This window comes from Macrosteles quadrilineatus, unplaced genomic scaffold (genome assembly GCF_028750875.1).
Source record: "Macrosteles quadrilineatus isolate MER2022 unplaced genomic scaffold, UCM_ALF_1.0 Scaffold_3__2_contigs__length_128488019, whole genome shotgun sequence".
Classification (NCBI taxonomy): domain Eukaryota; kingdom Metazoa; phylum Arthropoda; class Insecta; order Hemiptera; family Cicadellidae; genus Macrosteles; species Macrosteles quadrilineatus.
In genome coordinates, this window is record NW_026542596.1 from 20838169 (window position 1) to 20855113 (window position 16945).

The window sequence follows — 16945 nt, forward strand, 5'->3', positions numbered from 1 at the left end:
CAGTTTTCTTCAATTTCTCTCTTTAGAAACCATTTGTGGGAGGGGGCTGGACATAAAGTGTTAATTAAACTCAGTATACACCAAACAGTGCCAACCACATCAAAATTATAATTGTTGTAGTATTTTAAATGTTGACAACAACCATACGCTGAACATTAACTAACGCAGTTTTCATTTCATGTCGCGTTTCCTCCTTTCCGGCAATGACAACTCATGAAAGTATAATTAGATTCACAAACAGTCCACCATCTGAATCATAATTAATTATTATGGATGTATAAATGGTATCAACATAAAAATCTCAGAATTGTCATTGAATTTCCTTCATTGCCATTATTATGTTCACAGTCTATTCACCTAGTTAAGCATTAGCATGTAGATTGTTTTCGTTTGTTTAGTGTCGTGTGAAGTATTTTAAATAAATCCCTAGTTTGATCCAAACAACATCATAAATCACGAAGTGGGAGGTGCTTTAACAATGGTGACTATGGTGATTTATGTTGATGAAAAATGTTTAATTTAATTTTTTATACTCTTCCAAATTATTTTTAAATTTTACGGAATTCTTTTTATGTTTAGATAAAATCGTGTTGAATTTTTTTTATCCTGCCGACCGTGAAATTGTTTACTGGTGAAACGGAGAAAAGTAAGTAAACAACACAAAGACAGTCTATCAAAGCCTGTTTGGCAATTCTCCTGACTTGTTGCTCAGAAAACCCGATATTCGAGTTTGGCGTTGTTTTTCAAAAGATTATCTGTTGTCTAACCTCACTTTATGGAATTTCTTTTTTTTTCTTCATATATATTTTTTGCACTATTCTTACCGTATAATGATTTTATTTTATTTTAAAGGTTGTTTGTAGTAAACAAAATAAAACAGTTATTGCTTAAAGACTTACGTATATTAACGTTAAGTTGGTAACGTTTATTTATATATTGTAAAAAGTCCCAAACACGGTAACTTGTTAGACATCCGGGTCTGCCGATAGTTCGGAGTGGTTTAATCATTGAATATACATATACTACTACCATATACTTCTACTATATACTACTACCATGTACTACTACCATATACTGCTACCATATACTACTACCATATACTGCTACCATATACTTCTACTATATACTACTACCATGTACTACTACCATATACTACTACCATGTACTACTACCATATAGGCTACTACTACCATATACTACTACCATATAAATACTACTACCATATACTACTACCATGTACTACTACCATGTACTACTACCATATACTACTACCATATAAATACTACTACCCTATACTACTTCCATGTACTGCTACCATGTACTACTTCCATATACTACTACCATATACTACTACCATATACTACTACCATATACTACTACCATATACTACTACCATATACTACTGCCATTTACTACTACCATTTACTACTACCATTTACTACTACCATATACTACTACCATTTACTACTACCATATACTACTACCATATACGTACAATGCTGAGCACATAATGGTTGAATCCATGTACGACCGTGTATTATGTTTATTAAATTTTATGCTTTGAACACTAAATGCATTAATACAGTTTTATTTATGGATCCACCAAAACCTAGGGTCTTTGATTACCTATATTTAAAAAGCCGTTTTAATACTAAACTCAACAAAGATACCTAGGTCATAAATTTATGCTCTTCATACTGAACCAGAAATAATTACCAGCCATAATTGGATTTTATGGCTCGCTGACTGACGACTAGACCACTTGATTGTCGGGTATTTAAATGTGGGCATCAAAGGCTTGATAAGGGGCCCCTCGAGGATTACGGAAATTGGAGACTTAAGGGTTGCCATGGATTTGAAACGAATACGTAATCCCCCTTGGCTGATAGATTTGAGCCCCAGACCTGTAGGATTGAGTCCTCTTCGACTCATACTCACTTAGTTTTAATTTTTATCACTGTCTCACTCTGTAACTCGTATTATTGAATCTGTAATTGATCTACCTACATAATCACTAAACCTGATCTTGCTCTGTAGGTTCTCGCCACGCTTGCTCAGAGTCTACTCCTGCTGGCTCTAGGCATGATGGTCTCCCTCCCTACCATAGTCATCGCCGCACTACGGAACTCCCCGGCGGCGTTGTCGATGAATGACAGCCAGGCCTCATGGTTCGGTGAGTAACCTCTACCATCTGTTTACCATGCTAATTATTTTCATTATGTAAGTGGTACAAGGGTAAGTAGGCCTACCCTTAAAAGTCGTAAACGTCAGTTTCAACTTGTTAAACTTGTTCATGAACCGCTGGGGTTTTTCTCGTTACTCACACTCAATGTTTCTGCAAGAAATCTATACCTATACAATCTTTCATACCAGTGGCTGCGGCAGAATTTTAGTTTGTTATTACACTTTTTCGTTAATATTCACGTCTCTGCCGCAGCTGCGATCCTTTCCCTGGCTGAAGAGGACAAAGTCCTAAAACAGCCTCAGATCAGGGTTCCAGCTCTCTGGACTGAAACATCACGGACAAGAAGATTTCACATTTTGCTGTCCTAAATCTAAATTTTTCACCAATTCGTTATTAAAAGGTTCACTATTATAAAGATTAGAGTGGAACAATCTAAAAACGAACATGATGAACATGATCTTTTACTTTGTTACACACATTTGTAAAGATAAATGGCTGAATATTTAGTAACGTTTAAGAAACATTCTAAATATATTCTGCCGATTTTCCTGTTGAGCCACATCAATCAAGAATTCACAAAATGTTATTTAGGCCTAATGCACTTTCGGCCTTGCAATTTTATTTTCCCCGCACTATCGGTCGTTTGGAATCCAGTTAGTCCGGTTATCCTGTGGTTTTGCCGTTTTAGCAACCGGTTTACACAAATTCTCGCTTTTTTGCAATTTTATGGCCGCGTGATTTTACCTGACACAATATTTGTTTTAAACCTGTATTAACTAAATTTAAAAGCCAATGTTTTCCTTATAGCGTTCTTAGTTTAATTCATCTGGAGAAACGTTCAACATTTTTTAACATAATACTGATTATACCGATGAGGTTGTTGTATAAGTGTGACTGCAAACTTTATTCTTAAAATAAACTATTCATTTCCCTGAGTTACTCCGCTTGGCTACGCCCCTTGGATGTCCACAGTTTTCAGGTTTTTTCAAATGAATTATTAATTGGTCTCCATAGAAGCATGAGAAAATGAGGGACATTTCTATGATTATGAAACTGATTTTTATCCCCGTTGTGTAGAACAGGTACATCTTAAAAAAAGTAGTAGTTAAAAAAATTAAAAATATGAGTAAAACACGCCTGTAACATGTTTTATCGGTATTTGATATACATAAACGTGTTTGTGAAATAGTACTGTACTGATCTAGGAAGTAAGGCCTCGTAGTATGTGACAGGACTAGCAGGCACTAACTAACATAATGTTAGTAGCCTACTGTAATTTTATTTTGCTGAAAAATATTTCTACACCTCGACTTAGGATGGCGATAAGAAACATCAGTTCTTAAAGTCAATAAACAGAAAATAGTTCAGATCCATATTTTAAATAACTTCTTGATCAGCATTGTACGTGTTATTAAATTTACGGAAAGTAAATAAAGATACGTCTTACAACACTTCAAACATATATTTACGCTTATACTGTTATTCACAAGACGGTAAATATACAAAAGATGTTAAGTGGTGATCGATTTCGATTGGACACTCCAATCATCAACAGACCCAATAGGCGAATCTATCTTCCTATTCGCCTATCGGGTCTGATGATGATTGGAGTGTCCAATCGAAATCGATCACCACTTACCTTCTTTTGTATATTTACTGTCTTGTGATTAACAGTATAAGCGTAAATATATGTTTGAAGTGTTATAAGAAATATCTTTATTTACTTTCCGTATCAATATTTTATATTTAAAGAAGTACCTATGTAAACCCTAGACAAATGAGACAGGTGAACTCTTCCAGGTATCCTTAAACTCTCGAATAAATGTTTACAGTGAACGTAAGTGTAAATAAAATTACAGCGTTTTTAACTTTTCTCTTTTTATTTCAAATAAATATTGAAAATATCTAGCATCAACTGTATGAATTAAATTTTTGTTGAGTTTTTTTTCCTGAGATCAAGTACAGTTACATCTTGCACATTTTTTTCGCCAGGTGCTCTTACGAGCAATGTTGTTCGAACTAAAAATACATATTATAGTTATTGAGGATTGTTTCTGTATTACACTTATATTATACTAAAGATTTAACACACTAAGATTAGTTGGGTGTGTACTATATTACTTTCATTCGGTGTAGATTTGTGACTGGTAAGCATTCTGCAACCGTTGCAAAACACTAGGTCACTCGATTAGACAAATTTGTAAGGTATTTGCTGACCTAAAGCGGACTTTCGGCGCTAAGCGTAATTGACATACTATTCTCATTCCAGAACAATTTCCCAATACTTTAAACTTCCAGTTCCAAGCTGTTTGATTTTTAATAACCAATACCTAAATATAAAGTTTATATCATCTACTAATATGCAGGTTCATCATTTACACATCATCGTACCCGATATTCTTATCCAGTTTACAGAATTAAAAGAAGCAACTTTGTTAACGTGGCAAGACAAAATGTTAGCTCAAGATTGAATTTAAAGCAATAGAAAAATGCTTTATGGCGGATTCTGTCTTAATCTTTCAAAATCGAGGATACCTTCTCGAGGCCCTACTAAAAGTCAACTGCTTGAATCAAAATCTCTTATTTTACAATTCAATATTTCAAAATTTGTAAAGTAATATAAAAAAGCAAATAGTTCCAAATGAGACAACAAGGTAGGCTTTATAGTTTTAGTAAAACTTGCAATCTACTTTGTCAATATATTCCCGAAAATGTACTTTTGGTTCAAACTAACAAATGTATATTTAGTTCAAAGAAATTGTTATAAGATTTGGTCTTTTTATAACATATTTTTCTAGGTACGCTAAAAATACCATAAAACAGTGGCTAAGACACTGGTCCCATTAAAATACTAGTATTGCAAAAGGCTGGTGATTAAATGAGTCCATTTAATTCTAAACCGGCAATAATGGAGTCCCTCCTTTGGTAAAATAATTACCCTTGGAGTCTATTATCAACAGCACACTACATCCTCAAATGTACAGTCGATTCTACAGCTTATACGTCTGTCTAAGTATGTCTATGGATGATTAGGATTTGAAACACGATCTGGAAACACCATCCGTTACATTCCCCCAAATAATCCACTTGTACTCTAGTTTCCAACCTGTCTGGTCACGTGGGTGGGGTTGATGATTGTAGTGTGTATGTAAATATTTCGTTAATACGTAAGATAATTTTGAATAGCAGGCTTGAAAACAAATAAAACCAAGATAAAAACTATTGTTAAACTTCACACAATTAGAATGCAACACAGAAAAATACAGTAATGCATGTTGGAGGGTAAACGACGTTATTACCATTCTCATCCAAGACATCAAAGAACATGTATTAAGTGGTAAAGCTTATTAAACATTGACCAAAGAGTAATAATTGTAGTAGTGCTTTTTCTGAGGTGGGCTTAATCCTGTTCACATATTACTCAGATAAAAGTATGAGAATAATTAGTTCAAACTGGAGGAAAATAAAACCATTTAATCCATGATATAATATAGCAATTACTTTTTTGGAAATCTTGTTAAAATAAGTTTAAATTTAAAACTTACGTGGAATTACGTGGTTAGGATTTTACATTCCTCAACAATTTTTTCATCTAAAAATACAAGTTTTCCGTCTGTATTGCTCTAAACACGTTAGTATAAATAAATTGAACCCAAGTTTTATCCTGTTAATTGAAATTTTCAATGCTTTTAACTGTCAGCGAATAATAGACCTGTTAATTTAATGGTTCAAAAGCTTGCAAACCTGATAAGATTAAGGAAAACAATATGAGAATGGTACAATGAGACTGGTATTCCCACTGTGTATTGAAGTAGTTATATAATGAGCATTAGTGGCAATAAAGTGTTTGTTTCTCATTGAGGTAGGTCAAGAGTGCTAATTAGCATTCCTACCTAGTTCTTATTATCATAGTTTCGTAACTGCGATTTCAATAACTATTTTGAATACTGAAATAATACTACTTTGCTATTCAACACAGAGCATTCACAAGGAGCTTAGGTTGGATTTTAATTGCTGCGCTATTAATAGCTTCATTTGTTTGTTGGTATTCCTTTATTTTTTATCCTCTTATTTTTTACTTAGTCCAGTGAATATCAGTTGGTTTACCAAGGATTTTTTAAGATCTATGTAAGTTTTACGGACAATGCTTCTTGCCAATAAAAATAGTTTAATAAATAATTCAAATTATGTGAACAAAATTTCTTTGTTTTTTTATGGATTTGTATGGACAATCAATTGAAAATCAGCAAATAAAGGCAACTAACAAACCTCCTAGATTGCTAATTTGCCAATATAGATTTTTGAAACCATACAAAATATTTTCATCATTTAATACCTCCACAATTTGTTTATAAACTTCTCAATTAGATTTTGGACTAAAATAATTTCTCAGGCTAATACAATACCAACGTTGTTCTTTTCTAAACGGATGGAATTTCGATTATAATGATCAACCTGTTATATGACTCTTGTATAGCACGGTAGCATACTCTTTACGTACAATATGGCTACATTCAAACAGCCAACACATCTAAAATTGCTGTTTTAATTTGAAACTACAAACAACCTATAAGGAAGGAGAGAACATCACAATTACACTTTAAGCAATCATAAATCTAATCCATTGATAAATTTAAAAAATATGATTTATCAATTGTATTTTCAACGAATATACTAAAAATAACACGTTACCATTTTTACCCAAACATCAGATTATTGTACTTATATACATGGTTTCAACATTGCATAATGTTTCAACATTATATAATACCTAAGAAACATCGGGACATATCCAACCTCCGACATCTAAATTAACATTTTTATCTTGACCCATTGTTCTTCACCCATGTAGTTTGAAGATCGATGAGTTTGACCACATTAGAATGGAATCAGCAGTTCTGGTATTTTAGTCTCAGCACAGTTATAAAGTTACATAACCGATAGTGTAGGCTAGGGCTGGGTCAAGGCCGTGCTGCAGTACTGCTTATATAATCTGCAACATCCGTGTGTCGCTCCAGACGAGCCTCCAGTGGGAGTAAGCGGAGGTAGTGGGGAGATATTCATCCCGATATAATCAAATACCCATTTCTGATTTTTCAGGACCTTCGAGGACTCCCATTAAATAATAAAATCTCAAATCGTTGCGGAACGAAGAAAAGATACAGTGACTGTGTTTTAGACGATTAGATGTTTCATAACCATTTCTGTAAATAAAAAAAAAGTAAACCCATTTCTTATGTTTCTTTAGTACACGTCTCTTTTTGGCAAATTTGCATTCCTATCTGGCTATTTACTTTCTGTAAAATTACGGATTTGTGTACACAATCCTATATTGGACATACTAACAGAGTCATGCCTACACCAGACTCTTGAGTATGTTAATGTTAAGGCTATTAACGCATATTGTTTTTTATGTTAAGTTTAAATAAAGATACACACATTGAGAGGTTAGGTTTTAAGTTAACTAACTTTAAGATTATCATTACTAAACAATTCCGTAGGCTATTAGTGTAGTAACTAATGATAAGGCAGTCTATTTCTAATGACTTCTTGCTCTTTTGTGTTTAACCAAAGTAGAAAATGCTGTGAAATTAACTTAAATTTAAATTAAATACAGAGTTGGTATTAAAACGTTACCCTTAAATGAAACACACTCATAACAAGCTCCAAACATAAACATGATATAAGAGGTCTGGTTGAAGTATCCAGTGTCGATTGCAACACTTATTTTGCCATATTATTAAACGTTTGTGATATAATATTTTTCTAGGCCTAGTTTTTTTTTAGTTTTGAAATAATTGGTTGGGGGAAACATTTAACATCTTGAAAAAAAAACCAGTTAAATGAATGTATTTACACGTGCATGGTGTACTTTTCCAATGGTTGTTGATATTGACGTGTTCAAGACTGGTTTATTTATAAGCTGTTCAAGTAAATGAAACAATTTTATCGTAAACAAAACTAACCTAAGTAGTTTTGGCGTCAAGCAGTGTTGTTTTTATAGTTTCTGTTTACAAAAACAACACGGAAATTTTAAATTTATCGTCTATTTACGATTCCTACTATTTGCTACAGTATTTTAGAGTTAACTGTAAAAGAAAATAATATGACGTACATTAAAAGAAAAACAGAACTATATTAAAATATGAAGTATTGAACTGAGGAAATAGCTACAGTAAGTTTTACCATTTACTATTGGATTCTGAATTAGATATCCTATGGACCTAGTGTCAAGTTTTTTTTTTATGAACTTAGTTGTGTGAGCCAGTCACAGAAAGCGCTAGTGCAAAACATTTTATTTTCTACTGGAAAGACTTTCGCACCAACTTCGAAGAAAAATAGTGGCGAAAACTTTAACATGGGGATGGAATGCCTAGTTGTTTTAATAGGTTTTAATCAGTTGAAGTGCCATCGTGTGTGTGGGGGTTTGTGCTTGTCCTCTATTATAATATCTCTGGTATTTTAAAGTCAACTTTAACTTTGATATGTGAATCAGCACTAGATGCCACATCTCTTGTGAATCCTAGGTCAATTATTGTGTGATCAATTAGTTCTAATCAGTTATGACCCCTGTTGAACTGCGATTAATTGTTGTATGAACTTATAATTGACTTCATTGACTGCAGTTGTCCCTATTAATTGGTTTCAAAAATGCGTAGGATAAATTATATGTATTTAACGACAAACTACAGTTTGGGGCCAAGGTGTGATTATAACTTGTTGTGGAATGTCCTCCATTTACTGTTTTTACTCACCTCGTGTCCGAGCATAAATTTGTCTCTTCTTATATTAAAACAAAGAATTGGACTTACGAGGTTGCATTTCATATCCCAGTAATCACCTAGGTTTTCTCTACGCTGCACTGAGTTAATCTGATTAACTCTTGTTTTGACGAATCAGATTTGCCCAGTAATCGAACTTAAATGTTTCTTACTTAGCTTGATGATTCCGAAATAATGCTATGACCACGACACTGTTTAAAATATCTTCGAACTTAGAGTTTAAAAACAGTATTTTTGTATGTAACATTGACATTCGGTGTTCAGAACCTATAATAATCAATAAGTGTATTGGAATCCCTTTCCAGTGAACGATATGTACACTATTCTATGGAACATGTGATTAGGAATGATGCCATTTTTGACCACTTGAAAATGGTTCCAAGATAGCCTAATTAATTCGATAGGGCTAGGGTTATGAGCTGTTCTTGCTATTACAATCAAAACTCTACCTACTGCAATACACAACACCAAGTTGACTAAAATTTCAAAGCTTTTTTTGACGGGAATTATTATGGACTATAAACAATGTGAATAGCAAAATGCTTTACTAATGTTTGGTCCTTGTTGCAGCTGGCATCATTCTAGCGTTCCAGCCAATGGGAAGCGTGCTGAGCGGAGTGCTGAGTGAAGCAGCTGGTAGGAAGAAGTGCATGATGTTCGTAGCTATTCCCCAACTAGCAGGCTGGCTGCTGATGTACTTTGCTCAAGACTTGGCTGTCTTGTATTTCGCTGGTCTGATGATGGGCTTCAGTATAGGTGAGTGCCAGAATCTAAATTGGCAGGTTTAACAGTTATGTTATGTATTATGTTTCCGAGGAAAGCTTCAAGTTCATTTGCCTGTTGGGTCTGATGATGATTTATATTTATATATTATGTACCGTCTAGTGAAAACAGTATGAGTGAAAAAATATACATTTCAAGTGTACAATTTGTACAGCTTTCAGGAGAAACAAGTTTTGCGAATAAAATTTGAACAAAAGTATTTTCCTTCCAAAGGAAAGAATAACCTATTATGGTGTATACGATTATTAGTTGAAATCAAGTGTAACGTTTTGAGGAAACTTAGCAAACATAGTGATGAAACACATTTAGCGATATATGTAACGTTTAGATGCAAATATATTAAACTCTCAATTTTTTATAGGCTCTATACTCTCATTTTAGTGTGGCCAAATTTTATAGAACCACCTGACACGATAAAATACCCTCTAGATTATACTACTTTAAGCCCCTATCTTATCAATCTTAACTCCTTTTTGTTCTTTCTCTAGTTATGATTTTCTTTAAATATTAATTTGTTATGTTATATTATCGTTTACCATACCCATTGTGTTTCCTGACCTCCATTCAGAAGCCTATAATATACTTCATCATACCTCCTAGGAACTCTACTAGACTAGTCTCACTGTTATATCTTCTGCGTTCCCAGGGTTCATGAAGGCTCGTTGTCTCTAATACATGGGTGAGATCACCCAACCACACCTGAGGGCTAACATGTGTACACTGACCTCCATGCAGGTGCCCATAGGCTACCTGGTCATGTACCTCCTAGGAACTCTGCTAGACTAGTCTCACTGTTATATCTTGTGTGTTCCCAGGATTCATGGAGGCTCCTTGCCTCTCATACGTGGGTGAGATCACCCAACCACACCTGAGGGCCAACATGTGTACACTGACCTCCATGCAGGTGCCCATAGGCTACCTGGTCATGTACCTCCTAGGAACTCTGCTAGACTGGCGGAGCGCGTCTGCCTGTAGCGCAATCATGCCGGTGCTTACCGTAATTGCCATTTCTCAGGTAATATTCATTTTTTGCATTTTTTTATGGATGGGCATGGCAATTTGAGTTTTATAACATGACGTCTATGGCACCGGTGTAATCAGCCTAAGCATTATTTATTCCAAAAAAAAAAATGTGTTTTTGGTTCCCATGGATCCTACCAAATTAAAGAAGAGTGGTTTCATTTACTTGCCTTGGTATACAATTACAAGTATACCATTTACTTCAAAATCTGTTATTCTGTTTCATTATTTTTCGTACACCCACATACTGTGTCAATAATCCTCACTTTATTCATTTAAGCCTTAGTGTATTGCTGATGAAATTTTACTAATGTACGATAATCTCAATGAAAGTCTCTTAGTGAAATTGTTACTTAATCCTGGTTCTACTTTGCATTAGCAATTGCAAAGAGCTCTAACAAACATACAAACCTGTTCATATTGTCTTTGTTTTTATCCCAATGGCCCTAGCTTTATAAAATACATCCACTTATTGAAAGGATTACCTGATGAAAGAATGGTTTTGTGACGCAAAGATTTGTCGTTGATATGTACTGTAGTGTAAGTACTCAACTAAAGATTAATTAAAATCGCTTCTCATAACGAAATCTTGATACAAGCTTTAGATAAACTACGGATTAAGACACTAAAAACTCGAAAATAACATTTTACAAGATAATTTAAAAACCTATCTATTCGTCAGAATTTCCCAAAAAGCAGACATAGCATTAGATCCAATTTCAACATGAGACCTAAAATACAATGTTAAACCTAATATCTCAAAAAAATATCGATATTTCAATCTCCTTGAGGTTTTCCTTCGGTTGAATTGACTACACTACGATTTAAGCTGTGTTTGATTTACTATACAGTTTCTCCAATATCCATTTTGTGTTATCTACGAATCAAAGATCTAACTCATTACTTCCTTATCGTGCAATCCTTTTTTTGTGAAGGTCTTTTGTAAAAATCAACCTCTGATCAAATGTTTGATACCTAGTCTTAAAAATATCGCACGTTTCAAGCCATTCTTTTCTTTCCGCTGACGAATTTTGGTAGCCTTAGAAGTTTCAATAAAGTATAGTTAGTATAGTAAGTATAGTTAAAGTAGAGTGGGCTTCATTATGTGTCGGTAACAACTCAGAGATTGGGCGATATACCAGCCTTGAGTTTAGAAACAATGATAAATTTTATAAAATATCTTTCTTTGTGACTCAAAAAAGAATACATGTGAATCAAAACAACCTCAACATTTTAAATCACCAAAAGACCTACATATTGATGAGACCAGGAACTTGGAAGGATTCTCTCATTTCGTTTCTCTCTCTATCTTGAGACTAAACGTCATCGGATAACGACGGCTTCTAATCTGTTAATCCCGAGGTCTTGTCCTTTTCTCAGACATTCTTCTATATTAAATTACTAGAGAGGGTTTTGAATACCCATCTCCAATGGACGACTTTAAAAACATTTGAATAACTTAACTAAGTAAAAATATATGTCAAGCCATAGGTTGTAATATGTTAAGTGGGCCCTGAAAAATTATATAAATCTTGATCTGACAACATAATAATTTTGTAATTCACTAAATGTATAATGGTTTTTTGACGTTGAACAATAATTATGTATTGCTGTACAAACATGAGCACAAGTCAAACATAAAATATAATTCGTTAACACTGGTCATTAGGTTAACATATTGTTTATATCATTTTAAATGTTTCTTAAAACACAAAAAGTCTTTCTATTAACTATTGTTAGAGTTTATAGATATTCAAGTTAAAAAAATCTTCTAAAATGATATAAATAATCTTCTTTACTTTGTACCGATTAAGCGTCTGGAAAAGTAAATAGTTGTAACAAAAATGATATGTAAAAGAACTTATTTGCATACATTATCAATAATAAAGTGTTGTCTCACCAATCCGTACACTTGTTTATGATTACTAATATTATGTACAATAATAGTCACTTATTTATAGGTTTTTAAGTAAGTAAAATACCTCACTACAATGAAAATGTACATTAATCTTTTGTACAGTATCTATAATAATGTATGTATGTATTTCGGTTACACGTTTTAGAAATGATTTTGGTACCGTTTTATAGTCTATTATCTCATATATTTAATGTGAACTTTATTAATGTTAAAAGTATAATTTGTCAAATTCTACTATCTTAGTAGGAAATGTAAAAAAACACTTTCTCAAACTTTTTTTCTTTCCAATGAAAACGGCATTGCTTGTTTCTTTATTCGTTCTAGAAATAGGGTAAAATATTTAGTGGGCAATTGGAACATTTTAAAACACAAAATAGCATTATGTGAAGTGAAGCAGCTTAAACCAAAAGCTGCCTAAAACCCCCTCAAAGTGCAATATCATCTTATTTCGCCAGCATGGCCATTTTACTTATACGAGTCAAATAAAGATCTTCGTCAAACAGAATTCAAATCACGTAATTTAATACAAAGAATGTTGTGTCATTTCCACGTTTTTTACCAAACACGTGGCTAATGTTTATTCAGATCCATTCCTTATCTATGAATGTATGGCTTGACATTTTCCTCTACTTCTAGGCGTCTTTCTTCCTGTTTTGTTGATTTGGACCAGTTTCAAAAAATGTAGCCTATTGAATCACTATTTGCTTCCCTCTTCTTAAGTTTAAGTGTTTAGTTTTAACTTTAAAGACTAATGTTTTGAATGTTAAAAAAACACCTAATCAACTTTAAAAGAACAAAATAATTTGACTTAGGACCATAAATGTTGGTCTTTTTGGTGTAAATTCGCATGAAACACTTAATAAACGCATAACTAATACATATGCTTGAAGAACAACGGACCAAATCTCAATTAATCTGATGAATAATATGGTTGATCAAAAACTATTCTGACGTAGCCTACAGCTATTAAGGGTATTTCGTATAATGTATACTCGATGCAGAGCTTAACATAACCTCTTTTTTACTAAGGAAATTGATCTTTAAGAACATTGGCAATGGGCCAAGTAGGACTAGCTTCAGAGAAGCCTCAAAAGGTCATATCGAAACTTTATATAAGATTATCCGTGTCCCTAATTTGTCTAATATTATTAATATTTCTAAGAGATACTGTAGATACATATGACATGTTCTAAAACCACAATATATTCCGCGTTTTCGACTATTCGTTGGAATCAAAATTAGACTGCTAAATGAATAAAGAACACTATTGACCTATTTTAAGCTGTGAATCGTTTAACAATAGCCGCCATTGTTAACTTTCTGTAACAATGAGAGTTGTAAAATTGTAACAGTCTATTGTACACTAAATTGTCTTAAGCAAAATTAATGGATATGACTCAATGGTTTTAGATGGTTGTTGATCCAATTATCGAAATATCTCGTACTTATTGTTTCGTTTTTTTTGTTTGTTTTTTTTAGTTACATTGTAAATAAAAAAATAAAGGATCAGTTTTAGAAAACATTATTCGGTCAAAACCTTTTCCATGCAAACCAAATATGTATGCTGTTATTGTTAACTGCCCAACCCTTCCCGAACCTCAAACATTTGAGTATATTGATATATATTATGTGAGCTTCCCTCACATTTATTTACAATTTTAAACACATACACATATACCCCACAATAGCAAAATACGTAGATGTCATTGTAACGCGCATCACACAAGCCTTTTCGTACACATAACAGCGTTGCACTGCACGTTGCAGTGCTTGGCATGGTATGTCCCACTATAACCGTACAAATTTAAGAGTTTTTTTCGTAGGGTTTTTTTACAGCACTTCAAAATGCCCCTTTTCCTCGGGTTTTGTAAATATATGTTTTGTGGGTCAAATGTATTACCTCGAATCCTAGAAGTATACACATTCTCAACCTATATTTTTTTACAAATCTGCGTTTGGCTACATCTCTATATTTCTTCTTCCCCAGGTACCGGAGTCGCCCCTGTGGCTGCTCAAGAAAGGGCGCGTGGTGGAAGCAGAGGCAGCCCTGTGTTGGCTGCGAGGATGGGTGACTCCTTCGGAGGTTAGGAGAGAGTTCACTCACCTCCAGGCCTACTACGAGAAGTCTAGACTGGAGAACCCCAAGTGGACTCCGAATACCCGGTCCCCACGCAAGGGGCAAATCTACATAGAGGTGCCCAAGAATGGCAATGGTATGTACAAACGTATGTTATTATAATGATGAAGTGGGGGCATCAAATAGTATGATGGGTTTGAATGGCATTACTGACTGTTCTGTTCCTTATAATACCCCCGCCGCAGCAAACCTGAAGACTTAGCGAATTTCCATTTGCCTAATTGAATTTACACTAAAATGTCTCCTTAAATATATCACATTTATTCCCTATTTAAATAGAATTAGTTTAACGAGTACTTAGGTTTGCTGCAACAGGGAGGGTAAAAAAGTGTTTTTTTAATGTAAAATGTTAATAGGTATTGTAGTTTAGTAAGAAATTAATGTATTTTCCAAATTTGATCAAAATATGTTCATAAATAAGCAAACTACAACAGTTGACTTATTCTCCATAAAAATAACATGGGAATTTTAAAATTAAAATTTTTTTAATTTTCTCCGTAACGATTAGGCGCATAATAACGCTTCAAAATACTAAATTATTTGTTTCTTTAAGCTTTACATAATGGTTTGGAAAGTAATTGTGAAATTTTGTGTTTTTAGGGTCAAAAATGGGGAAAACCTATTTTTACCCCATAAAACCCCCCATAAACCCCCGTTCCCATAGTCCGATCATGCTGGTTCGCGAACTCATTCAAGTATATCCTGCTTTACACCTTGAAACCAAATTTCATCAAAATCGGACAAAAATTACTCAAGTTATCGCGTTCACGGACACACATATATATATATACATATATAACAATTTTAACGAATGGTGTTTTTGGCCTCTGGGGACATCAAAATGAAAAAAGTAAATCGGTCCCGGGTCTAGGTCTTACCATGCCACCTACGGTAATAGCTTACTTTCCTATAGGGAAATTCGCTAAAACGACTTGATACGTCCAGTAACATTTAAAACTCATCATATTTTGAAATATTTCAATACTGTATTACTGACTGAGTGGACCAATGATGTACTTTACTTTGGACCTAGAATTTGCCAGTTTGTTTAACCCCAAGCGTGGTCAATTTGGCCTCAGCTGCAATTTTTATTGAAATACATAAATTAGTAAACGACATCTAAAATAGTTACGTAAGGCAGGTTGATAGACAAAACGGTTGTTTAATGTTAAAATGTTTTTCTTACTAATCTCGACTAGCATCTTTTACTATTGCTAAGTAAGTGAAATTGCTAAGTATAAATAGTTGTGTAAAAATAGAATAGACCTTATGTACATAGTCTATGTTGGATGTTACCACAGGATTGTCAGTGAGGTTACTAACAAATTAGCAGCCTACACGAAAAATTACGTTTCTTAGTAAATGCTAGCTTATTCACTGTCAAAATTATTCCCCCGAGCAATCTCAAATGTCAATTTTAATTTCTTGAGACATTTTACTGGACGGGAGTTTAAAACAAACTCTTCCTTTATTTTCTCAACATTTTTTCGCCCACTATTATTCCATTTTATTGGCAAACTTTCTTGTATTCCTTTCCTACTGATTTGTAAAACTTGAAAAAACTAGTTTTTGTAATCTGTTTCCCTTTATGTGAACTAGGTACATTTTCCTCACAAGGTTATTGATTTTAATAATAATTGTAAATGAATTCAAACAGATTTACATTCATTCCATTTATCTGAGCTATTTATGTTTCAACTAGTTCATCCTTGTTTTCCAAAAACTATTCGTATTGTAGGATTATTTCATTTCCCTTTACAAAATTAACTAAAGGCTGATCAAAAGCACCCGTGAAAACTTGTTTAAACTTTTGAACAACATGGTCTTATTTTTGGTGACACAGGTAATAAAAGGACCAAAGCCCTACTTCCATACTTACTTAATTCAGTATGATTCTGTTCTACCATTGACTTTAGGGGTATTAAAGTAGACATCTCATATGGACCAATTGTCCCCAATTTTATGTTAAAATAACGTAATTCCTTAGAGCCAGCTATAGATTGTGCTACTGTTTAAAATTTTGATTTCGTCCTTTTTTTGATCGAGATAGTTCATGGGGCATAACAGATGCTATAGCTTACAATAAGTCATCCTACATGCGTTTGATTTACTTGAAAACC

The 16945-nt window shown here is 33.5% G+C and overlaps 1 protein-coding gene across 1 annotated transcript in view; it reads left to right on the forward strand.

Annotated features, from left to right (window-relative positions):
• Nucleotides 1–16945, forward strand: part of LOC128988989 (facilitated trehalose transporter Tret1-like) — a 38995-nt gene that overhangs the window by 11735 nt on the left and 10315 nt on the right. Inside the window, exons 3-6 of the mRNA XM_054410828.1 lie at nucleotides 2038–2173; nucleotides 9538–9723; nucleotides 10566–10765; nucleotides 14676–14901. Of these exons, the coding sequence (XP_054266803.1) occupies nucleotides 2038–2173; nucleotides 9538–9723; nucleotides 10566–10765; nucleotides 14676–14901 (748 nt within the window). The remainder of the gene's footprint in view (nucleotides 1–2037; nucleotides 2174–9537; nucleotides 9724–10565; nucleotides 10766–14675; nucleotides 14902–16945) is intronic.